We start from the raw sequence: 26,372 nt of genomic DNA on the forward strand, positions 1-26,372 counted from the left end.
CCTCCTTTGTGGGAGTGGCTTGCCACCCCATGTGACCGGATGGGAGTGGCTTGCCGCCCATGTGACTGGATATGAAGATGCCAACGACACTTGTCAGAACCACCTTAAATTACCTCACACACAGCACTGGCATGCATAAGAATATGATGTAAACTTGTTTTTTAAAAGACATCTTTGGTTTGCGTTAAAACAACTTCAACACACGCAATGTTCTGATTGCACCACAAACGCAGTAGTCATCCTTACCTTTCACAGAGGCACTGAGTTTTATAAGCATGAGCATGATAGTGTAGAATAATCCTATCCAAGGACCAGTGGTGGGTTTCAAAAATTTTTGGAACCTCTTCTGTATTTAGTATTTAGTATTTATTAGGATTTATAGGCCGCCCTTTTCCCTGAGGGGACTCAGGGCGGCTTACAAGGCGGCCACACTTACTGTAGGTGTGGCCTGCTTTCCAGGTTCACTGGTGGAACCTCTTCTAACCGGTTCGGTAGATTTGATGAACCGGTTCTACCGAATAGATGCGAACTGGTAGGAACCTACCTCTGCTTGAACCCCATAGAGAATCTATGGGGCATTGCCAAGAGAAAGATGAGAGACGTGAGATCGAACAATGCAGAAGAGCTGAATGCCACTGTTGAAGCATCCTGGTCTTCCATAACACCTCAGCAGTGCCACAGGCTGATAGCTTCCATGCCACATCATATTGAGGCAGTAATTGCTGCAAAAGGGGCTCAAACCAAGTACTGAGTACATATGCATGCTTATATTTTTCAGAGGTCCAATATTGTTCTATGTACAATCCTTGTTTTATTGATTGCATGTAATATTCTAATTTTCTGAGATGGTGGATTTGGGGTTTTCATGAGCTGTAAGACATAATCATCACAATTATGACAAATCATGGCTTGAACTATCTTGCTTTGCATGTAATGAGTCTATCTCATATATTAGTTTCACCTTTTAAGTTGCATTACTGAAATAAATGAACTTTTGCACGATATTCTAATTTTTTTTAGTTTCACCTGTATATAAAATCAGTGGTGTGCTATATGAAATACCTCTGCTGAATAAATGAATTCAGGATTATGGTATTGGAAGAAATATTAATCTGGGTTCAGTTCCAAGTGGAAAGACACTGGAAACCCGGAAGCTGTTTGGAAAGATGGTTTAATGGTGATTAGGACCACATGATTTGAGGTCCTGGGCAATCAAGCACATGGGTGAGAGAGAGAGAGATTTATACCCTATTTTGCGCCCCATCTTGGAGTTTCCTGTTGCTGTGTAAGAAATCTACTCTGATTGGTTGTCAGACCAGGCTAACTTTATAGGTTGTTTTGAGTCCCAGGCTTGATTGAATCTTGCTCTAATGAAAGGGTTTTGGACAATTCCTATTATGGCTTAATGGCTTTGTCCTGGTTTGGATCTTGAGTGAGGGCTAATCCTATCACCGTAGAGCTGAAGGTCTTTTATAGATAACCTGGCCCAGCCTTTTGTCTTGTAGATAGATTGGCACCAGTGTTTCTGGGGCTATTAACAAAGGTGGGGGCTGCTTTCCAAGAGCATGTTTCTCTTTTTCTCATCCAGGGGGGTATAATATTCAGCCTTTTTTATATTTCCTAGAATATTTCATTCTTCTAGGAGAGGGATGGGTGCTAACTTCCTATAACGACAATCACATTTACAGGTTTATACATAGATCTATACATGTAGAACTCATTTTCCAATGATAGAGGTCTTACTGAAACAAGTATAGGTGAAGCATTGACTGACTTACTATAGCAGTGATGGCTAACCTTCTTGTCCTTGTGTGCCACAATCGGGTGTGTGACAGTGCATGCATGTGTGCCTACACCTGCAATGCAATCAGCCCCCACAACCCTGCACATGTGTGCATGACCCCCATGCTCCCCCTGCCTCCATGCATGCATGTGATCCCTGTGGCTGTTTAGGGCCTAGCAAACCTCCTTGAAGCCTCCTGGGACCAAAAATGGGCCGCAGAGGGGCACCACACACACACCTCACCCCATTTTGGGCCTAGCAGATCTCCCTGAAGCCTTCTGGGACAAAAATGGGGCATGGCGGGGAGTGCTGCACCCTCCTGTGCTCCCTCCCACCCCCACACATGCTCTAGCTCTAGCCTCCCAACATGACCAGGGACCACAAACAGAATGTCAAATCTGTACAGCGGCTTCTCTGCAGAGATTCCAGTGCACAGAGGTGCAAAGTACATGATCTCTGCTCTCTCTGCTTAATATAAAAATTAACCAAGCTTATTGCATCTTTGGTTCAGACACTTAGACCCATATGCAAATCTGGATCCCAACACTGAGGTGACATTTGGACTACAAGTATAACAGAAATAGCAATACCACTTCGCAGTGTTTTACAGCCCACTCTAAATGGTTTACAGAGTCAGCATAGTGGCCCCAACAATCTGGATCCTCATTTTACTGATCTCAGAAGGATGGAAAGCTGAGTCAACCTTGAGCCTATGAGACTCGAACTGCCAAATCGCTGGGAGCCAGCAATCAGTAGAAGTAGCCTGCAGTACTGTCTTCTAACCATTGTGCCACCACACCTCTTCTTCATGGATACTGTTGAATATTCATTAATGGATGTGTATGCATTACGTTTTAGCCGGCAACAGCCTCTTGCGCCCTGATTGGCTGGGACGCAGCTGAGGCTGTTGCCGGCCACAGTTACTACTGATTGGCCAAGATACGATCTTAGCGGTGCCGCCCAGTTCTCGGCCAGTGGTTGGTTCGTATAATTGTATAAATATCTTGGCATGTGTTTCCCCGCCAGGAATCGTTGTCACCTCTTTTTAATGTTAAATAAACCTGCTACTGTTTGTTAATCCTGGCTTCCGCGTCCTCCTTCTGCCGAACTACAAAACTGGCGACGAAGGTGGGATTCTCCGAAACGAACGCTGACCTACGGAAGGAAAAATTTCTGGACTCTTCTCTCCACTCCGCAAGTCCTTTCTGCATCTAGCCACGATGACTTCTGCCTTGCCTCCGTTTGCTCCCTACGGTTCAGGGGGAGAATCCTGGGAGGGATTCATGGAACGTTTTGAGTGCTATCTCATTGCGTCCAGGAGCCAGGCACAGACCGACGAGGAAAAATGCAGTTTCTTCCTTTCTTGTTGCGAACCCTCCATGTTCGCCTCCGCCCGAGCCTTGGCTGCTCCAAGGCCGGCGTATAAGTTAGGCTGGGACATTCTAATGGCCAGGCTCAAAGGACATTATGCACCGACACCCTCAAAGATCGTCCGCCGCTTCGCTTTCCGTCGCCGGGTGAAGAGACCTAACGAGTCAATTAGCCAATTTTTAGAGTCCCTGCGGACTACGGCTGCCCAATGTGACTTTACCAACTTGGAAGAAAACCTGGTGGAGCAGTTGTCTGTGGTGTGGCAGGATGTAAATCTGCTCTCGGAGCAGTCCACAGCCGATATTGAGCGGCTACAACTGGCTTCGTCTACTCACACCTCTGCTGGCCCTTTCTCGCAAACGAGCCTAGTCGATGACCTGCCACCCCCGGAGGACCCAACTGATGAAATCGTGGGGCAGCTTAGGACGCAGCCGAAGCGCAAACCTCAACCGCAGTCGGTTGCGCCTCCAACAGCTGGCGCCCCTTGCCGTGGCTGCGGCGGTCGTCATGCCCATACAGCCTGCCCTTTCCGCAACGCAACCTGCCGCCGTTGCAATGGGCAAGGGCACATCGCTAGGGTTTGCCGGGCCTCGCTGCCTGCCCCATCCTTCCTGCAAACCGCTGTCCAACCCCAAGCGCAGCCGCGCCGCCAACCATCGCGGCCTGCTCGGCAGGCTGAAGACTGCTACACCATTGATCAATCGCAAGCCTTTGACTGCTCTCTTAACCAAGCCTCTGCCGGAGCCCAGAAGATCGCTACCTCGGTCCAGCTGGAAGGTCAGCTCTGCCGGATGGAGGTGGACTCCGGCTCCTCTCGTTCTCTGTTGTCCTGGGCTCTTTTCTCTCGCCTCTGCCCCATGGTCTCCCAAAGCCAGCTCCTGCCTGCTAAGACCACTTTAAGGGACTATCAGGGGAATTTCATTCCCACCTTGGGCTCTTTCCCCATTTCGGTCTCTTATGGCCCCTTTGAGGGAAAATTGCCCGTCCTGGTAGTTAGGGATTCCCTCCCTGCTCTTTTAGGCCTGGATTGGTTCCCTGCTCTGGGTCTTTCAATTGGGGGGGTGCACCGGGTTGTTTCTTCTTCCCTAGAAAGCGTCCTGTCTGATTTCACGGACATTTTTGACGGCCAGCTTGGCTGTTATAAAGGCACCCCCATATCCCTTAGTCTTGACCCCCAGGTTGCTCCAATTAGGCTGAAGGCCCGCAGGGTGCCTTTTGCCTTAAGGGCCAAGGTTGACGCTGAGCTTGATAAGCTCCTGGCGCAGGGAGTCATCGAGCCCGTTGACCACTCACCCTGGGAGACCCCGATCATTCTCCCAGTTAAGCCGGACGGCTCGGTGAGGATCTGCGCCGACTATAAGTCAACGATCAACCTGGCCCTTCAGGCGAACCCCTATCCAGTCCCTGTGGTGCAACACCTGCTCCACTCATTGGGGCAGGGTTGCATATTCGCCAAACTGGATATGGCGCAGGCCTACCAACAGCTCCCGGTGGATGACGATGCGGCGGCTGCGCAGACCATCGTCACCCACCGTGGGGCTTTTCGTTGCCGCTGCCTTCAATTCGGCGTTTCTGTGGCCCCGGGGATCTTCCAGAGCCTCATGGAGCGGCTGCTCCATGGGCTTCCCGGCGTAGTACTGTATTTCGACAATGTCCTGATCGCTGCTTCCAGCCGCTCAGGACTCGTCGAAGTACTAAGGAAGGTCCTCCTGCGTTTTAGGGGCGCGGGTCTCAAGTTAAAGCACAGCAAATGTTCGTTTGCTGTCCCGAGGGTGGAATTCTTGGGCTTCTTAATTGACGCCCAAGGCATCCACCCTATGCCTTCTAAGGTTGCAGCTATCAGGAACGCCCCTGCACCCACCTCCAAGGCGGAGCTACAGGCGTTCCTGGGGCTACTTAACTTCTACGCGCCATTCATTCCGCATAAGGCATCACTAGTCGAGCCGCTGCATCGGTTGCTCGACCGATCCGCAGCCTGGCGCTGGGGGAGCCGCGAAGCGCATGCGTTCGCGGCTGTCAGAGAGGTGCTGACATCATCGGCAGTCCTGGTTCAATATAATGACAGGATGCCTCTGACACTAGCATGTGACGCCTCTCCCTACGGTCTGGGGGCGGTCCTGAGCCATGTCCTTCCAAATGGCTCGGAGGCCCCGGTGGCCTTTTATTCCCGGACACTTTCCTCGGCGGAGCGCAATTACAGCCAGATCGACAAGGAGACTCTGGCTGCTGTGTCCGGGATTAAGAGGTTCCACGACTACCTCTACGGTCGGCACTTTAGTCTTGTCACTGACCATAAGCCGCTCCTTGGGCTTTTGGCAGGTGACAGGCCGACCCCCCTCATTCTCTCCCCATGCATGACACGCTGGACGGAATTCCTTGCGGAGTATTCTTATACGCTGCAATATCGTCCGGGCAAGCAGCTTGGGCATGCGGATGCCCTTAGCCGCTGCCCACTGCCGGAGACTGATACCGCCCCTGTGCCAGCCCTCTCTGTCTTATCCATCGCGGCCTCCGGCCTACCCATTTCAGCCGCGGAGGTCACGGCCTACACGAAGGCCGATCCTATCCTTTCCCAGGTCTCCTCCTGGGTCTTGAGGGGATGGCCCACAGATAAAGTGGCGGAGGGTTTCCGGCCCTTTAAAGCTCGGCAAGCGGAGCTTTCCATTCATGGGGGGTGTCTCATTTGGGGGGATCGGGTAGTGATCCCTGCTGCACTACGGCCACAAGTGCTGCCTCTGCTCCACAAGGATCACCCGGGCATAGCGCGGATGAAGGCTTTAGCCCGCAGCTATGTCTGGTGGCCTTTGTTGGACTCAGAGATAGCGGCTTATGTGGGCTGCTGCGCTACATGTCAACTCTCCAGGCCCAATCCTCCGGCCAGGCCTGCTCGGGAATGGGAGGTTCCGAGAGGCCCGTGGTCACGCCTCCACGTAGATTTTGCCAGTCCCTTCCACGGCCAGAATTTCCTAATTGTGGTGGACGCCTACTCTCGGTGGGTGGAACTGGTCCTGATGGCCTCCACCATGGCCGAGAGTATGGTTCGGGCCTTACGTAGACTGTTCGCAACCCATGGGTTGCCGGACATACTTGTTTTGGATAACGGCCCGCAATTCACAGCCGCCACATTTCAGGAGTTCTTGGCCGAGCAGGGGATCCGGCACGCGCCCATAGCCCCGTACCACCCGGCCATTAATGGCCGGGCGGAGCGGGCGGTCTGCTCAGCTAAGGAGGCACTGGGCCGTATGGACCGGGGCGACTGGCAGACAAGAGTGGCGGCTTACTTATTAAGCCAGCATTCCATCCCCTGCCCGATAACTAACAAAAGCCCCGCGGAGCTCTTGATGGGCCGGCGCCTGCGGACCTCCCTGGATAGACTCCATCCGCTCTATTCAGGGGACCAGCCATGCAACCTGGGGGTTCTCCCTTCCCGTTCCTTTAGACAGGGGGATCTGGTGTGGGCCCGCTCTTTTGCTGGGGAGCCCAGGTGGGTCCCAGCTAAAGTAACTGCCCTGACAGGCCCCTGTTCTTTCAGGGTCGGATTGGCTGATGGATCCGAGTGGAGGCGCCACTTGGATCAGTTAAGGAGGCGCCTCCCAGTGGAGACGGGCAACCCGGATTTCTCTGGAGACGACGCTGCACACTCGGGGTTGCCGTGTGAGGCCTTCACACATCCAGGCCTCGTCTATCCACAGCCAGACACTGTTCAATCCGACGAACCACGACAACAGGCCTCCCCCAAGCCAGGCCCGGCCTGTCTGAGTGCCCCCTGCCGGGAAGCGAAACTGTCAGCTCAAACCGCCATCGAAGAGTTACCGGCTTATGCTCCTATTCCCCGAGACACTCCTCCATTGCTCTCCCTTACATCTGTGGACGCGCCACCCCGGCCCAGCCTACCTGTGTTGTTGAGCCCGCCTTCTGGGCCGTGCCGAGATGGCGCCCCTCGGAGCTGCACTTCCTTTGGGGAGGAGCTACAACGAGCAGGTCCACCTCCACCGACGACTGCTGTTGAACTAAGGAGATCTGGGCGGGTCCGGCACCGCCCCGCCTATCTTCGTGACTACGCATGCTCCATCTGGGAGCATGCGCAGAACTGGGGGGAAGGGGTGTTGAATATTCATTAGTTGGATTGTGTATGCATTACGTTTTAGCCGGCAACAGCCTCTTGCGCCCTGATTGGCTGGGACGCAGCTGAGGCTGTTGCCGGCCACAGTTACTACTGATTGGCCGAGATACGATCTTAGCGGTGCCGCCCAGTTCTCGGCCAGTGGTTGGTTCGTATAATTGTATAAATATCTTGGCGTGTGTTTCCCCGCCAGGAATCGTTGTCACCTCTTTTTAATGTTAAATAAACCTGCTACTGTTTGTTAATCCTGGCTTCCGCGTCCTCCTTCTGCCGAACTACAAAAGATACAAACTAAAATTTGCAGAGTGTATGGAGGGCTGATTTAAAAAAAAATATCTGATGCTTTAGAAACAGCATAGTACATTAGAATACCAAAATGGGAATGACATGTTGTTTATCCCCTCATAATAAACTTTCCACATGCACAGGTTTTTTTTTTAATTAAGGCACCAGTCTAGGAAACAGGAGTTTGCAAGTTCCAGTCACATTTTATGTGTGAAAAGCTGGTTGAGTGACTTTGGGTCAGTCACACTCTCTCAGTCCAATTCACCAGACATGGTTGTTGTGAGGAAAATAGAAGGAGTATTAGATATGTTATCTACCCTCAGTTGTTTATAAAAATAATATAGGTGGAATTTAAAAAATCTTTATTTCCACCTTCCACTCAATAATTCCTAGCCAGCAGTGGGCAGGAAACTGCAAATCCTTGAAGGATTATAATATGTGCCTTTTAAATATTAGTCATGAGATAAGCAACAATGAACTGCAATTGCTGTGACGTAAACATTATAGGCTGGATTCAAGCCAAAATACAGTATGTTTGCTTGTCTGAACCAATGTTATCCATTCAATCTACTGTTGTTGGGCAAATTTAGCTTAGCTTATATGTAGGATTTTCATACGTAAAGATATTTGATTGAAAACCATCCAATGTGAAAATTGCTACATATTGCAAGTAAAGTTTATTTTTATTTAAACCCAACTCTTGCTGACTGCATGGCAGGATCATGTAGCTTCAGTGGGAAAAATTAAAGGGATAATTTGCTTTTTCATGAATATAAATATATATATATAAATATATATATATTTATATATATATATTCATTCCAAATATATAGCCATGGAAACGTAGACTGTTCAAACAAAAAAGTATACATTGGTCATGTAACTCTGTTAAAGTCTGCAGTTCTGTTGAATATCAGCCTGTTTTATTATCCATGTACTAGGAGTGCCACATGATAAATTGGGAGCTGGCATTACATCAGGGGTAATGCATTAGTGTCCATTTTTTATGCTGAGTTTGATCAAGTATGTCTTTGCATTGACTGCTTGATTTGCCAAGCATATAGTACATGCCTGTATTCAAAAGACAATTAATCTGCTTCATTAACTGCTATTGAAATGTGCAACCTGCTTTACAAACTATTTAAAACTCAAAATGGCTCACAAAAATATTCAAACGTTATATTGAAAGTCCCCCTTAGGTTCTGAGGGACGGTTGTTTTATTAACAAAGCAAAACCAAAAGTACTAAAAATTAAAAGAGAATATAGAAGTTTATGTTTCCCTAGAAAATGAGGGAGCTTGTCTGTATCTGCAAGTGGTTTTGAATTTGTTATTCTCGTCGCTAACAATCATAATGAAGAACAGGAGAAGTAGAAGGTGAAGGAGTTACTGATAACGACAATTATGCATTTTCTGATGCAATCCTTAAAGGTCTCTGTTCGACCCAACTATATCTCTATTAACCTCTTTCGGAACTGACTTCAGAGGCGCCTACCCAGATAAGTGTTCCCAGTCAATAGTGAAGTCGGTCAAGATAACGTTTCTTGTTAGCTCGACAAAATTCCAAAACGACCCAATTTGGAGCAGGCAGCAATAGCGCTTGGAACTAGCGTAACCCTCTTTTCCTTTCCCCCGACCCCTCCCCAAACTGTACGGCCCCAGGTGACGGAGGCCTCTCCCCGCCCGCGTGCGTCCCCTTAGCTCTGCCCCCAGTCCCGCCAGCGGGGCTTTTCACAGGCGACTCTTTAAGGAGGCTGCGCCAAAACCTGCACCTTCTTAAGAGCCCTGGGCGTAATTTGCTTCTTCGGACGCCAACCTTCGGCCACAAGTCCAGAGCCTTTGGGTTGAAGAGCTTGTCTTTGGCTGCGGCAGCTGGCGGTCAAGCTCCCGACGGTGTCTCTGCTGCCGCTGAAGATGGAACAGATGCCCCGCGAAAGCCATCAGGAGCGTGCTCCTTCGCACATGGTGACCACAACCAGCAGCTCCTTTGCAACGTCCAGATCCAGCACGCTCGCATACGACAAAGAATTTCTGAAGACGATTCCTGGAATCCTCATGATGGTTGAGATAGTAAGTCTAGCACTCCCAAGGGGCGGTCGTAAGCAATGCAAATGTACGTGGGGTAAAAGTAAGTCTCACAAACTTGGCTTCTGGAGTATACCGTAAACATAGACGCCAACAAAAGCCTGAATTCGCACGTTACCTCAAACCTCATTTTGCCTTAGGAGGTTTGGGTACACAGTCCACGTGCTCAGCTTACTGGTCAGTATGGCTTGCAATTCGGAAATCTGGTTATTTGTTTTAACCTTGTTAACACAGCTGCTAGGATTTGAGATTTCCACCTTACTCCTACCTTCACTCAAAGCAGACCACAAATACTTCCACCACCAAGATAGCCAGCAAAAAAGGGCATTTGGCTAAAACTCAGGAGAAAGCTTTAAATTTAGTCAGCTTTCTCCGTCTTCATCTAAAACCATTCAAATTATGTCCTTTCGGTATTTTCATTTCTTTTCACATATCGTTTTTAAGTTTTTTACAGGCGAAGCCTCAAAATTCAGAAGAGTGTTTTAAACATTTAAGCAATTTAATAAGTCAATGTAATATAATGATACTTTTCTGAAAAACTAGCTATAATTTAAAATTATGAAGGATCTTATTTATTTTGGCATGTGAAATAAGCCAATTTGGTCTAGTAGTTAAGGTGCTAGTCTGGGAGCACCTTACTTGCTAGGAAACCAGCTGGGTGACTTTGGACCAGTTTTGGCTGTCAGCCCTAGGACAAAGACAATAGTCAACCCCTTCAAAAATGTTGCCAAGAATTCTGCAGGAAGTTGTTCATGTAGTCATCAAGATTGACTTGGAGGCAATCCTTTCCCCCAATTTACAGTCAATTCACATTGTGAGTACCCTGAATTTGTGCAAAACTTTTAGATTATTTCAGATCTGTCAGGACTATTGATGGTGAAACCATTTTATACTGCCAAGCCTTGTGCAAATTATATAATCAAGTAACATGTAATTTATTGCTAAATCTTATAAAAAATACAATATTTCCCCCAGAAGAATAGCTTTATTTGTCAGTTACACCAGAGACAACAAAGAATATAGCTATGATGAGCAAATTAATGATTAATAAATTTATTCAAGCCCACTCATATAATTTATTTCCCTGAAATTTTGTAATAGCCAATAGTTTCCTATACATTTGCTTTGTGGGCCATTATTGAAAAGCTAGAAGAGTTTTCCTGTCTTCCCATAAGATAAGATCTGTAGGCAGCTACTGTTAAATTGACTCCTTTTCTGAAGTGCTACATCTTTACTCTGAAGTGCTACATTTCTTAATTCTGCAGTTTAGTTCTATTCTATATGTCTAGTTGACACTCTTAGTTGTTGGTTTTCTCCACTTGTTGAGAACCATTCAGGTTCAGGACAGTTGAAAGTCTCTGCAAAGAATACATTCTGCTGGTTGAAGCATGTATAAACAGTGCTGGAATGAAAAAGTTGGAAAATTCCTTGGGTTTCACTTCAGCAGTTTTATTCAAGAGAGAATATAGGATGATCAAGTGATTGCTATGGATATTGGATTAATAAAGACTGTTTCTGAAACTCAGCATCAGCTGAATCCTGTTGTTGTTCCTGGAGCAGAATGACACTAGGTACACAGGGCAGGTCTTATTCCTATAAACACTTCAGTATGCTAGTCATACCTTATTCTGTTAACATACTGACCATGAAGAGATAAAATGGTGCTAAGGAGTGCAGACTTCAACCTAGACAACCACTCAGGTAATGTGCATTGTAGAAGAACAGCTGGGAAGAGAAGAGAATGTGGAGATGTTTGGAGTAATTTATTATGAGAATTACAATAGAAAGGGATTGGGGGATTGTTGCACTTTAGCAAAGATTTATGTTATCTACTTACTGGTTTCATACAATATTGAGATTTTGAGATTTGAGATTTTATTAACATTTATAGGCCGCCCTTTTCCCTGAGGGGACTCAGGGCGGCTTACATAAAATCAAGAGAGGGGGATATACAAACAGTAATGCAGACAAACATAGAATAAAATAATAAGCAACATTCATTCATCATTTGGGAGGGGGCAATTATCTTTGTCCCCAGGCCTGACGGGCTAGCCAGGTCTTAAGGGCTGTGCGGAAGGCCTGGACGGTGGTGAGGGTACGAATCTCCACGGGGAGATCGTTCCAAAGGGTCGGAGCTACTACTGAGAAGGCTCTCCTCCTTGTAATTGCCAGCCGGCACTGGCTGGCAGATGGAACTCGGAGGAGGCCCAATCTATGAGATCTAATTTAATATATTAAAAATAATGGTGGGCCTTTTAGCCAGAGCTACATTTTTGAAATATTGGGCCCTCAATGTCAGGGAACATGATGCCAAGTGAGGCAGCTGCATCAACATGTAGATGGAGCTGAATTTTATGGCATTTTGTGCTGGGCTGATGGGTTTTTTGATCCCCTCCCAGCTGTGAAAGTCAATTTAAGAATTTAACTTTCTATGTTCTCTGGGTTAAAATGAGAGGAAAGAATAACATTTTTTTTGTCAGCAGCACTACTGAAATATAGTCCATTTGAGCAGGCTAAAGAAAGATAAATTGGACCTGCAAGGGGAGGAAATGGAATTATAAGATGAAACCATAGAACTCAGGTTATCCACCCCTGATTTAAATTTTTTTCTCCCACAGCCTTAGTATTTGCAACAGGCAACTTAATGACTAATGTAATTTAAAATAGTTATAACATTTAAAGGATCAGCAGATAACAATTGCCCTGTAGTGTGCTATATTTGCATTTATAATTAACAAATGTATTTGACTTTTTTATTTTTAAATATATATATTTTATTTTAAAAATGCATTACCAGTATAAAAATGCTGCACAATATATATTGGTGACTAAAATTAGCAGCAGTAAAAATTGTCAAGATAAGATTCTCAAAATCAAATTTACGCTTACCCATGTTTTTGTCTGAAATTTAAATATTATTGCACGCTTTCTTATTACATTTCTGTATTACATAACAGAAGATACCCGCTTCTCTGGGTGGCTTCAAAATAGAATCCATAAACTTCATAAACATACAATAATAAATACAAATTAAGAAAAATTCAACAATAGGAAGAAAAACTAGCAATAAATGATACTAGGAGTGCATGGATTAAAAATATAGAAATTGTAAAAAAAAAAAAAAAGAAGGATGAAATAATATCCAACTTTTAGCACAGATAGGCTTCAAGTGAAAATCAGCCATTCATATAGAGCCCTGAGAAATTGAGGTCAAATTTTGTCACTATAAATCAGGCATGGGGGACTATGGCCCTTTTATGACTTGACTTGGAAGCTGGCTCAAGAATTCTGCGAGTTGAAGTGCACGTCAAAGGGACCATAGTTCCCCATCTCTGGTATAAATGGGAGGCAAGGCACTTTCTCTGAAACCAGCTCTACATTAATTCTCACTATCTGAATTTGATAAGGTCAAATGAAATGAGATCTCCACAAGTGATCTGAACAGATGGGAAAAAATCATGTGGAAGCAGGTGATCTTTTTAAATAATCTTGAATACAAGGGTTTTTTCCTCTATATTTGGGTGCTTTCCATTAAGAAAATATACACAGGATAAATTCAGACATTAATTTTTTTTTCACATAGTTAACTAATTATGCTACATTACACAATACATTGGTTTACAAAGAAATCAAGTCCAGTCTTTGAGTAAACCTGGTGACTTTGTGGTTGTGTTTTCTTTTTTAGTTATAATGCAGTGGTTTGTCATTGCATTGTTCCAAGACATTTTTTTAAACATAGTCTAACCTACTGCCCTGTGGGTATCTGATACTGTCCATCCAAATACTATTCAGGTTTAATCCAATTTATTTTACAGGTCCAGACAAGGTGAAGCATAGTATCATAATTTGATAAATCACAACTGGCTGGATTAACGCAGCACATTAAGACATAAATAATTGTTTATGAATAGTTAGAGTCCATAATATACTAATCCATCCCAACCCCATGACACTGTATACCTGGAAATGCATTCCGGTAAACAAAATATAGAAAATCTTTTTTATTTATCTCACTTTTTCTATTACTAAATTTATTTTAGTAAAAGAAATTTATTTAATTTGCTGAACATATCTAATACTACAGGTAGTCTTCAACTTACAGCCACAATTGAGCCCAAAATTTCAGTTGTTAAGTAAAATGTTTTGGCCCTTTTTGACCTTTCTTGCCACAGTTGTTAAGTGAATCACTGTAGTTGGTAAGTTAGTAACACATTTGTTAAGTGAACCTGGCATCTCCATAGATTTGGCTTGTCAATCCATAAACTTGCAAACAGGTTGCAAAAGGTGTCTCATGACTGGGACACGGCAATGGTCATACATATGAACCAACTGCCAAGCATCTGAATTTTGATCACATGAGCATGGATATGCTATAATGGTTGTAAGTGTGAAAAATGACCATAAGTCACTTTATTCATTGCTGTTACAACTTTGAACAGTCACTAAATGAACTGTTGTAAGTCAAGGACTATCTATATTTCTTGCTTCTATTTTCCGCATAACCACCTGTAGGTGAGATTGACTAAGAGTGAGTGACTAGCCCAAAATCACCCAGCTGGCTTTCATGGCTAAAGTGGTACTAGAACTCATGGTCTCTGGCTTTCTCCTGGTGCTTGAACCACCAGATCACTGACTCTTTGTTGTTCTGGAAATCTGAAGCTAGAAGTTGAGGTGAAATCATATCATAAATACAATCCAATTTGAACTTACTAAAGACATACAGAACCAGGTAATATACAGCACCATATCCCAACCTTATTTGTTTGATGTTTATGTGTTAGCCCTCATTTAGTTTGTTAACTGTAGCTTATAGTTAATTCAGTATATCTATCCAATCAATTGGAGCATATTCAGCAAAATAACTGAACCAATCGAGTTAATGTGTTATGTGAACTTAGTTGTTTGTTGATTGGGTTGTCTGAAGCAGTTTTATAATTTCATTTTATATTAAGAAACTGAATGATGGTGTCCTTTGAATAGTAAGACTGAAAATAAAACATTTGACTCATCCTTAGGAGAACAACGACAGTTTTAAAGTTCAACCTTGTATTTATTTATTTAGAATTAACTAATTAATTTGCATTAATTTGCAATGAGTCCAAAGTGGTTGGATAATGAAAACTGTTCTTTTACAGAAGTTTAGTGTAGTCACACAATCAAGTTCCAACTGTACTGTTCCTGCTTCAGCTGCCTCTGGGGAAGAGGTTCGAGACATAGTCAGTGAGTGGAGTTGTTCTCTCCTGAAACACTCATTAGCTGCCACATCCTTAGTGTAGTGTTCTGCCAAAGTTCCTGTAAGTGATTGTGGTTGTGTTTTCTTTTTTAGTTATAATACAGTGGTTAGTCATTGCATTGTTCCAAGACATTTTTTTTAAACATAGTCTAACCTACTGCCCTGAGGGTATCTGATACTGTCCATCCAAATACTATTCAGGTTTAATCAAATTTATTTTACAGGTCCAGACAAGGTGAAGCATAGTATCATAATTTGATAAATCACAACTGGCTGGATTAACGCAGCACATTAAGACATAAATAATTGTTTATGAATAGTTAGAGTCCATAATGTACGAATCCATCCCAACCCCATGACACTGTATGCCATAACAGTTTTAAAGTTCAACCTTGTATTTATTTATTTAGAATTAACTAATAGATTTGCATTAATTTGCAATGAGTCCAAAGTGGTTGGATAATGAAAACTATTCTTTTACAGAAGTTTAGTGTAGTCACACAATCAATTTCCACTTGTACTGTTCCTGCTTCAGCTGCCTCTGGGGAAGAGGTTCGAGACATAGTCAGTGAGTGGGGTTGTTCTCTCCTGAAACACTCATTAGCTGCCACACCCTTAGTGTAGTGTTCTGCCAAAGTTCCTGTAAGTTATTGAAACTGAGAGATTATTGTTGTGCTGCTAATATAATGTTAACATCTAGTATATACAATGGAAACATTATTTATTTATTTATTTATTTAACCTTGCCTCCATTGTATTTTTATATGAAAAAACTCAAGGCAGCAAACATATAATAATACTCTTTCCTCTTATTTTCCTCACTACAACCACCCTGCGAGGTGGGATCAGCTGAGAGAAAGTGACTACCCCAGCTAGCTTTCATACCTAAAGCAAGAATAAAACTCGCATTCTGTTGGCACCTTAAATTCTAAACCACACTGGGTCTCTTTTTAACTTGTAATATATTTGATGGTATTGGTATATTAAAATATATTAAATATTTTTAATAACAGAATATACTTTTATTGGCCAATGGTGATCTAGCTATTTACATATAAAATAGAAATGTCATTTATCACGCTGATGATGAATTTTGTTTCAAAGGATTAGAAAAATACCATTGTAATTTTTGGGTGGGTGAGTATGTACATATCTTTCCCTAGTACCATTTGCTGTTAAGTAATTAATGATTACAAGAACCTAAACACTTTGTACCACTTGTTTTCCGTTGGGCACTTTGCCCTACCTTTATAAATTACTCTGGGTTGATGTAAAAACTATTTCATTAGTTTGTCAACATCTTGAGAATAAAAATATAATTTTTATTCAATGCATCCTTTTGTCATTGTTTGCAAGAATAACTAGAAACAAGAAGTCATCATAGATTTGGGGGAAATAGCTTCATATTGCAGGAAGAGCATTCTTATAAATGTTAACTCCTTTTATAGGGAGTTACCAAAGAATGTTGGTAAAAACTGGTAATGGCAATTTAGAATTATCTTTTGTATACATATTGTATGCTGCATTAAAGATAAATGTTTTTGGCTAGAATTCACTTTTCCTGTTATTTGGGAGTAAATCTTATGCAATATTATAGAACAGTGATGGCAAACCTTTTTTGACTGCCATGCCAAAAAGGTGGGGAGCACGGGGGGGGGTTGTGTGTTGGTGTGCCACACCCATAATGCCAAACATGCGCGCACACACACCCCACAGTGTGCGTGCATGCGTGCAATCAGCAACATCACCCCTGGCTTTTGCCGTATTTTTTTCACCTTCCCCAGGCTCCTGAGGCTTTCTAAGAGCCTGCGGAGGGCAAAAGCAGCCTCCCTGGCCCCCCTGGATGCCCTCCAGGGCCTTCAGGAAGCTTCCCTGAAGGCTCCGAAGGGCGAAAAATGGACCTATGGACAAACTGGAAGTCACTTCCGGTTTGCTCATATTTATTTTTTTTAAACACGGCTATTTGGTGATATTTTATTTATTTATTTTTTTAAACACGGCTATTTGGTGATTTTATTTTTTATTTTTTTAAACACGGCTATTTGGTGATTTTTTTTTTTTTAAAAAACACGGCTATTTGGTGATATTACTTCGTTTGCTCATAGTGGTGGTTTTTGCCCTCCGGAGCCTTCAGGGAAGCCTCCTGAAGGCCCCTGAAGGCTCCGGACGTGGAAAATCGGCCCTACGGACAAACAAGAAGCCACCATTCTTGAATTTCCAGTTTGCCCATAAGGCCGGTTTTTCACGCTTTGGAGGTTTGAGCCTCGTGTGCCCCGACAAATGGCTCCGTGTGCCACCTGTGGTTCGCCATCACGGCTATAGAACATACCATATTTTTTGGAGTATAAGACACACCTTTTTCCCTCAAAAAGAGGAGGCTTCACTTCTACAGGGAGGGGAGGAGCCAGCATTCTTATCAATGGGAAGGACTGTTGCTTCTAACAATGAAGTATTCTCATTTTCCTGATCCAAAATTTCAGTCACAGTGATTCCATTCACAGTGAACTGAGCTGTATGTAAGATGGAGACAATGGCATGAATTAAATGCTACTGATACTGAAGTTCAAATGCAATATGTAGTGATACTTTTATCTGATTGAAGATTAGCAGAAAAACAAGAAAAACATAAACTCAATGTTTTAAGCAATTCTCTTTTGTCTTTAAAAAAATGTTTCCTTCATATAAAAGTATCAATTAAGCTCTGTGAGCTTAGAAAGTTTACTAAGATTTTTTTTTATTCTATTCCATTATGTATTTGTTTCTCTTAGTACTGTATTTGTTTTATACAGTGCTTCCTGTCATTTGGAAGTGATGTTTGTTTTGTATTCTATATTTATTTTTCCTATGCATTGACTTTTAAAGAGTAATAATCCTGCATATTCCCCGCGCCCAGTGCTTCAAAGTTTTATATTAATGCAAATACTTATTACAGCTGTTTCAATGTTTCCAGTTCAGTGGACTTAGAGCAAAGTATGAACCCAGCTAATTGCATTTTATTCACTAAATTATTACTAATAACATACAGCTTAGTGCAGGAATCAGCAATTTTTCATGGTAGAGAAACATTTTGGTGAGAGGATTAATCAGGGCCCCAATGAATAGACCAGAGTTGGCAAACCTTTTTGGCCTCAAGTGCCAAAATGGGAATGCCCATGTGCATGTCAGAAACCAGAAGAGCAGCCGCCCAGCATGCACATCTTCTGGTTTCTGGCACGCACATGCACACTGGCCTACTGGTCTTCCAGTTTCTGGCATGCATGCATGCGCAAAGACCAGATGGCAGGTGTGCATGCACACACCAGAAAATGGAAGAGTGTCAATGACACCCCCCAACCTGCCACCGAGAACAAGCCAGCACAGCCCCCTCCCCCTTGCCACTTCTGTCAAGGGAGTGCAACCACTTCATGGCCAATGCGCTTCTTACTTAGTGCCGGACATACGTTCCTCCCACATGGACTTATCTCCTGTACAGCCCCGTTGCCCCTGAAGAGTAGCAGCAGCAGTAGGGCAATGGGCAAGAGCAACTGGCCAGCTCCCACCACCGCTCCCCCATTGGAGAGCTGGGCCCTCAGTACCATCTCCATGCATGAGGAGCTTCACTCTCCTCTGGCCCTCCTGGGACAGCTTGCTTCCCCGATGGTGGCTTCTCCAGCATCCCAGGCAGTAGTGGCAGTGCAAGAACCACCCTTGCCCTAGCAGTGGCAGGAGAGCAGGCAGGGCAGCCAGCCAGCCGGGTGCGAAGGAGCAGTGATGGTTCTTGCACGGCTGTGTCCAGCTGGGATGCTGGAGGAGGAGGAGCCGCCAGAGGAGAGGGCAGCTTCTCATGCATGGAGACGCCACCGAGGGCCCAGCTCGCTGGTAGGGGAGTGGCTGCGGGGAGCCAGCCAGTCACTCCTGCCTCTTGTCCTGCCACTGTCACTCTGCTACTGCTCTTCTGGGGTGCCCAAGCTGGCCAGGCCCTCCAGATCACCGACAGACATTGGTGTTGATGGCTGGGGCCACACAAGAAGCCCACTCGGGTGGGGAGGTTGGAAAGCCCCAGACTGTCCTGGTTGACAGCTCTAGTCCCCTAGGAAGCGACCACCAGTATCCCCTCTGCAGATCTTTGGGCATGCAAGCCATTGCCTGTTGCTCTTCCAGGTTCCAGCATGCCTGCCAGCTGGTCTTCACCTGCATATGCACGCCAGAAACCAAAAAAACAGATGGCACACTTGGTGGCTGCCCTTCTGGAGCTCACATGCACGTGAAGACCAGCTGGCTGGTGCTCCGGAACCCAGAAGATTAATGGGCGATGGCTCACGTGCCTGGAAAGATGGCTCGGCATGCCACTTCCAGAACACCATAGGTTCGCCATCATGGGAATAGCCAATTATGATATGTAAGTAGAGCTGAATTTCCTTGTTTTAACAGAGAATTTTGGTTAAAGTTAGGGCTATTCATTTTTTTTAAATGTCTTTAAGTCTTGAATGTTTAAAAATGGCAAGAAATTATGCAATGGGTAGTAGTGGAGGAGTAATTGCTTGTATCCTGGGCCTCAAAGTATTCATGTCTGATTAAATATAATATATGACTCAGGACATGCCTTTCCCTGCTAATTCTAATTCACCTTGCAGGGTAAGCAAAAACTGTAACCGTGGTTTATTGTTGATATTGGCACAACTCACTGGGAAGTGAATTCATGTGTTATTTTAATGGTCACTGACATGGACACCTCACATAGCAAGTTTGTGAAAGATGTGTCTATATCAGGGGTGAAATTCAGCAGGTCTGACAGGTTCTGGAGAACTGGTAGTGGAAATTTTGAGTAGTTCAGAGAACCAGCAAATACCACCTCTGGCTGGCCCCAGAGTGGGGAGGGAATGGAGATTTTGCAGTAACCTTTCCCTGCCATGCCCACCAAGCCACGCCCTCAGAACCAGTAGTAAAAAAATTGAATTTCACCACTTGTCTATATGTCGTAAAGGCAGTTTTAATTTCAGTTGACTTTAGTAAACTGAAAACTTTAGTAAACTTTACCCCATAAAGGCTGAAAATTGAGCCCTAACCAGGAATATCCCAGACCCAGGAATGGAATCAGCTTCTGGGACTCAGCTTCTCACAATTCTGGGGAGAAAATAATTCAGATGGATTCCAAGGAATTCGCAGAGAAGGCAGTGAAAATGGGATACTTAACATTTAAGTCATGATTAATATTGTAAAATTGCTTCGCACTTCAGTGCGATTAATGTTGTCATGCAAATGCATGTAAATAAGTGCACATAAAGTATCTTCAAGTGAGTATGCGTTAAGATTGCCATTTTAAATTGTTAGTTCCATCATCAGTCTGGTAAAACCTAAGGATTTTAGCAAGTGTCAGATAGTCTAACAAAGCACTGGTAGTTAGACACCTATGATACCATAGAGAAGAAAACAGAAGCAAATAAGCAGTTGTTCATGGTACATTTTAAACCAGTACTTGAATTTATTACTGTGTTTCCACTAAGCAGTCTGTGGAAAAAAACAGTATCATATCATGAAATAATTATCGATGATCCAACAACCACAAAATTTATTGCCATGTATGTTTTATTGTTCTGTCACAACCAATTGTGTCACAACCAATTTTTAGGAAGTTTGGACATTTATATAAATTACTGACTCTGAAGCTTCTTTTCACCTATCTCTGTGTATGAGCCAGACATTTTTATTAAAGTTCATGTTTAATGTTAAGCTATAGTGTGATTAATTCACCTTTAGATTAATATAAAATGTGAACAAATACCCTTATTTTCCTTTCTGGATTAATTGAATTACAATAAGACAAAAATTCACCTTTAGATTAATATAAAATGTGAACAAATACCCTTATTTTCCTTTCTGGATTAATTGAATTACAATAAGACAAAAATCCAAACTAACTACATTAAACATAGCCAGTATGTTCAGAGATAATAGTACACTTGTAAATTCATCTCAATGAAGAAATTGGAAATATTAAGCAATGAAGCAATTAGAACAGAGTTTCCTGCATCTGTTGCAATTTCTATATATTCTATACATTCAAGAGAATTTTGGGATCTCCTTTAGGCAGCAAGAGTATGTATCTTATGATCCTGAAGCTTTAAATCTTTTGTTAGACTGCATACTTTATAATCCCCCATAATTGGTGTTGCTAGGACTGATTGGAGTTATATGTCATGATCAATGATATCAGACTATTGAGAGATCAGCGAGGGTTGATTTGAATTCAACACCTCCATTGCAGTTCTTCCACAGGTTTTCAACAACCATGACCAATCCTGTTCTGGACATTGCCAGCTCTGAAACAGTGGAAAGGGATCCAAATAATTTGCTTCATCTAGGGCTCTTTAAAGCTTCAGTACAAGTTTTTTAATAACCTTCCTTGAAAAGAATATATTAGAAACAGATCAGAAATTATCCTACAATGGCTACTTAAGAAGGGGTTGTGTTACTATTTCCTTAAGAACAAATGAGAACATCTTGTCTCTCTGGGAAGATTGCCACCATTTGGAGCCAACTACACATTCCCAACAAGGCCTGGGTCTAAAATGCAGGTATATCCACTCACAGCTCCAAAGAGCCAGTGTACTTCAGACCCAACAACATCAAATTATTTCCAGATAACTAGATCACGCCTTAACTGCCACAGGATCTGCACAATCAGAGTGCCCATTCAAACTGTTTTAAATTAATAGATTCATTTAAAAAATCATCACAGCTTGCAGGAGATCTTACAGCCCAGTCCTCCCAAGTAAGGATCAAATCACGTTTTAAAAGGCCATTGAATGGCAGTCCACTGGTATCATAAAACTAGCAAAGTTTATATTCTTATTACTGCAGTTTGCTGCAGTTTGCAGTTTGTTTTCCTACAGCATAGTTCTTGCTGCCTCATTGTGCTGCCCCCCCAACACGTAAGTGTGGTTTTGAGGGTTTTTGAATGCTCCCCAACAATTCCCTTCAGCCAGCCTCAGAACTGTCTCAAATAAATCCAGCTACAAGCAATGGCCAATAAACAATGGAAAGTCGCTCCAACAAATAAGTCCACCAAAAAACTTAATCTACCAGGCCCAATTGAAATATACTCACAAGAACTCCCTTGGCAAGAGAAGTTCAGAGTCTCCAAAGTCCAGCAGGAAACATGAGAAACAAAGACAGTCAGAAACTAACCACGTTGTTCCCAGTAACTCCGCCTCCTGCCTCTTATGAAAAATAGCTTTCTGGTGCAGCCCATCAAGAAGGGTTGGGCCTTCTCCTGAGTAATCTTGCAGATCTCCATTGCTCTTGTGTTTGCCCTGCACTGCATGCTCTCAGATCCACAATGGAAGGCAGCTCCTCCTCCTCGTCATCACTAACCATCCGCCCTGCAACCTGTCCCCAGCAACTGTCCCCCTGTAAATGTCTTTCGGCCGACCATTCAGTCATTAATTAACCCAGTTCCTGATGTGCCAGGAATGACCTCATTCTCCCTTGAGCCGACCTCTGAGGAAGAATCTGAGGATTGTCCAAGGGAGACATCACACTCTTCTACCATTTCATTTCCCAGATCCCCTCTAAAAACCTGGGATTCTCCAGGATCCACTGAGACAAACCATGCAAGCACAATCAAGACTGTCACCAACCTTTTGTCTTAATCTCTGAAAGGTGTTAAAATGTCTGAGATAATAACAGCCATTTCTCTTAGTTCTCAGCTGTGCCATTCAAAGCCAAAAAGAGCATATTCCTGAAAGGCTCCTGAGTTCCCTCTCTGTGCTGCACACAGGCTTCAATAATACAAGCCCTCCAAAATATACTCTTGCATGAGAAGAGTCTTATTACAAGTGGAGTGGAACAGAATGACCAGGAGAAATCATTGCTGTTCTTCTCTGCCTCTCACACAAGTAATAAAACTGTTTCCTTTAGCCCTCTACTTCTACTCATTTAGCTCCACAATCAAAAGCCCTTGACTTCCAAAATTCAGTTCTCTGGCAAACACAGCACTGACAAGCATAAAAGGTTCACAAAAACCCTAGTAGGTCAGCTAAGACATTGATGTTACATCACCTTGTGGTCCTAATTGTCAGTGAAGGAGAAATGATGACAGCCACTTAAGATCATAAGCCCTGCAGAAGCCATGGGACTTTTACTAGCATTAATATTAATCATTGTATTGATCCCACTCCTACACCTCACCTGATGAAACACCCAGGAAATACTGATCTATGTACAAGTGCTATTATCACATCACAATAATGTAGTTTCTTTGAATATAGCCAAATTTTGTTACTATATGCAAAATTACACAGTCTCAACTACTCATTGACAATCTACCACTAATCATAATATATTATCTTGTTTGTTTTTAATTTTGTAATTATTTTGTGCTTTTATTTGTAATTATGAAATCTGATCCCACTACTGCTATTACCTGCTCACATCATCCAGATATCACCAGTGAATGCAAAATATTTGGAGTGGTTGCCACCAATGTTATCAAACAGCAGGCAGGAGGAACAAACTCCAAGGAATCACTTGTCCCCTCCTCAGAGCAAATTTATATTTATCGACAAAGAAAGGTATGGAAGCAGTATGGTCCATCCCATATATGGGTAGACCAGGTTGCCCTGATAGAAAAACACTCCACAGAGCAAGTTCACATTTTTGCTGCCCCCATTGCTAACAGCAAGCCAGGTGTCTCCCTTTGCATTCTTCTCAGCTGATTACTGGCATCCAGAAACAAATGCAGACCATTCTTCAGTTGATCTGCAGATCTTCAGATGTTTAGACCAAATTCAAGCATCCTTGTGTCCAGCACCTCTGGCTCTGTCCAGCACCTCTGGCTCTTTGCTACTGTCTGCTCCCCTTCCAATGGTCTCATCCAAGAAGTAGCCCATTACTGCTACCGCATCAAAGTACCAGTCCCTGTAGCTCTTGGATGCCAAAATCAGAATCCTTAGCACAGAATATAGACAGAATCTTCCATTTGCACAAACTCCAACAACCTCTATGATTCAGCAATACTGTCCTTTTATTGCAACTCTGAGGCTGAGCTATTACAAAAAGTCTCTGTGATACTTGTCAGGGCTATTGAGTTAATGCAAAAGTCTGCTTTAAAGTACAATTTTAATGAGAGAAGAATAGAAATTCTTTTCAACTTTCATTTTGTTTCATTTTGAGGATTTGCACAAGTCCTCTTATTTGAAATGATTTATTATGTGAATTTCTGCCTCAAATTCCAATATGGTATTTGCCCAGTTTTCACACTGTAGAAAGAAGAGAGCACTGTCATATCACTGCTTTTGGAAAAGGCATACATCTATCAAAATAATTTAGATAGAAAAATATTACCAAGGAAAAATATAGGGAGTACAAAATACATCTGATAAATGCACTTTTTGTTCTTGTTTTTTGCTTTTGTTTAACCCAAGATCTATACTCTTTTAATATATTATCACCATAAAGATCATGCTTTCTAAAAAGTTGTATCTTTCTGAAGTTGTAACAAAAGAATAGTCAATAATTTCCACATTTATAAAGGAATTGTCCTGCATTCAAATATAATAACATAAATACAAAATTATCTTTATTTTATGATTTATGGTAGTCCAAGATATATCTATATATTTTAAGTTTCTTTCCTCAAAACAAAAAATTTACTGATAAAAAGTAACTGTTCTAATGGACCACTCTGTCTTATTAAAATTTTATATGAAATAAGAACAGATCTTTATACTGGTTTTAGTAAAAGTCAGTTTTAATCATATATTTTAAATGACAAATTATTTGATAATATCAATAATGTGTTAAAATTTATATTCTTTATTTTGAAATAAAGAACACTTGATTAATTATTACAATTTGAAGATTTCTTTCCAGAGTCTAGTTATATTAAAAGTGTACAGATATATTGTGCTAATGTAATTTCTTGCCCCTTTGTCCTGAAGAAGCAGGCTTTAGGGACAAATATTTGCAGAGCAAGATGAACCTTTAGAAGGTCAAAAGTCTGCTTAGAAAGTGCCATTGTTGAGGCCAATTTAAAAACTTTTCATAGCACTCAGTTGATGAATGAGGTTGAATTTTTTCAGTTAGTTACATTTTGTCATTTACATTTTCCTTAGAAGACTGAATTTTAAACCCATACAATTGATTTTAATATGTGGCATTTTTTTCCTGATCAAGTATTTCAAGCAAGAGATGTTGCTAAAGGGCTTTCACAATATATTGGAAAGTTATACCATATTTTTTGGAGTATAAGATGCACCTTTTTTCCTCAAAAAAGAGGCTGAAAATCATCTGTATTTTACAAAATACAACATTTTTTGCTTCCCAAAACCCCGCCCCTTCACCAAAATCGCCGTGCATGGCTTTAGGAGGTTTCCAGAGAGCTCCTGGGGGCTGGAGAGGGCTGTTTTTTGCTCAAATTTGCCCCCCCCCCCTTCGGCCCTAGAAACACTCTATAAGCTTCCTAAAGGTTATCCATGTCCTCTTTTTTTGAAAAAAAATGGGCCTGTTTTCACGAAGAACGGCCCATTTTTTTCTCAAACTCCCCCCCATTCTCCCCCAAGAGCACTCTATAAGCCTCCTAAGGGCTATTCATACCCCCCCCTTTTTTTTTGAAAAAAACCAACAGGTCATTTTTGGATGGTTTGCAGAGTGCAAACCTTTTTAATTTGCCTCTTCAAAGCCTTGGTGCATCTTTTACTCCGGTGCATTTTATACTCTGAAAAATATGGGAATTCTTACTTCGATTGTCAGATTGAGAAGATTTCCTATCCTTCATCTGGGGCATAAAGGGAAGAATAAATGTATCAAAATTCTCAAAATCTAGGTAAAGAAGATGTAGCCTAACCTCTTTCCATAAAATATAAAACTCAAATGGATGTTCAATATATCAGGTTTATGCATAGATTTTTAGATGTTACAGAAACCAATTTCTGTAGTTAACTATTGAGCAGTTTCCTTTATTGCTCTCCACCTATAGACATAAGAGACGTGGTGACTCAGTGGTTTAATGACACTGGAGATGGTCTTTGCTGCAACTTTTTGAATCCCAGCACAGAGTGGCAGGCTGTTTTGTCACCCACTAGCAGTTTGAAAGCATGTTCTATTCAAGTACATAAATAGGTACCACTTTGGTGGGGTGATGAGCTGGTGCTTCATGCAGGAATCAGATTCCTGCTGGTTCTGAAACTTCCTGGTTGCAAATCCCATTCACAAGGTAGTTTTTGTGGAAGGAAGGGGCCTGGCTGCTGCTTTCTGGTGCAAAGCTAGCTCTCCCCCCTTTGATACACCTTGGGAAGTGAATGAGCATGTATTACAAAAGAGCTAGTAAATTGGCAGCCAAGCTACTACTTTGATTAACATTGTACTCTCCTGGCTAATTTAAACAATGCCATACAATAATAATAATAATAATAACAACAACAACATAGACAGAATCTTGCCAGACTGTTTGCATAAACGGCCTCTTTGTCCTCTGAAAAGCAGTCCTTCATCCTGGGAATCCAGACTACATTC

The 26,372-nt window shown here is 42.7% G+C and overlaps 1 protein-coding gene across 1 annotated transcript in view; it reads left to right on the top strand.

The window, feature by feature from the left end:
• Positions 1-9,279: 9,279 nt before the first annotated feature.
• CMTM8 (CKLF like MARVEL transmembrane domain containing 8) overlaps positions 9,280-26,372 on the top strand; it is a 33,459-nt gene continuing 16,366 nt past the window's right edge. Inside the window, exon 1 of the mRNA XM_032237079.1 lies at positions 9,280-9,631. Within this exon, the coding sequence (XP_032092970.1) occupies positions 9,476-9,631 (156 nt within the window). The 5' untranslated portion in view covers positions 9,280-9,475. The remainder of the gene's footprint in view (positions 9,632-26,372) is intronic.

This window comes from Thamnophis elegans, chromosome Z (assembly GCF_009769535.1).
Source record: "Thamnophis elegans isolate rThaEle1 chromosome Z, rThaEle1.pri, whole genome shotgun sequence".
Taxonomy (NCBI): Eukaryota; Metazoa; Chordata; class Lepidosauria; order Squamata; family Colubridae; genus Thamnophis; species Thamnophis elegans.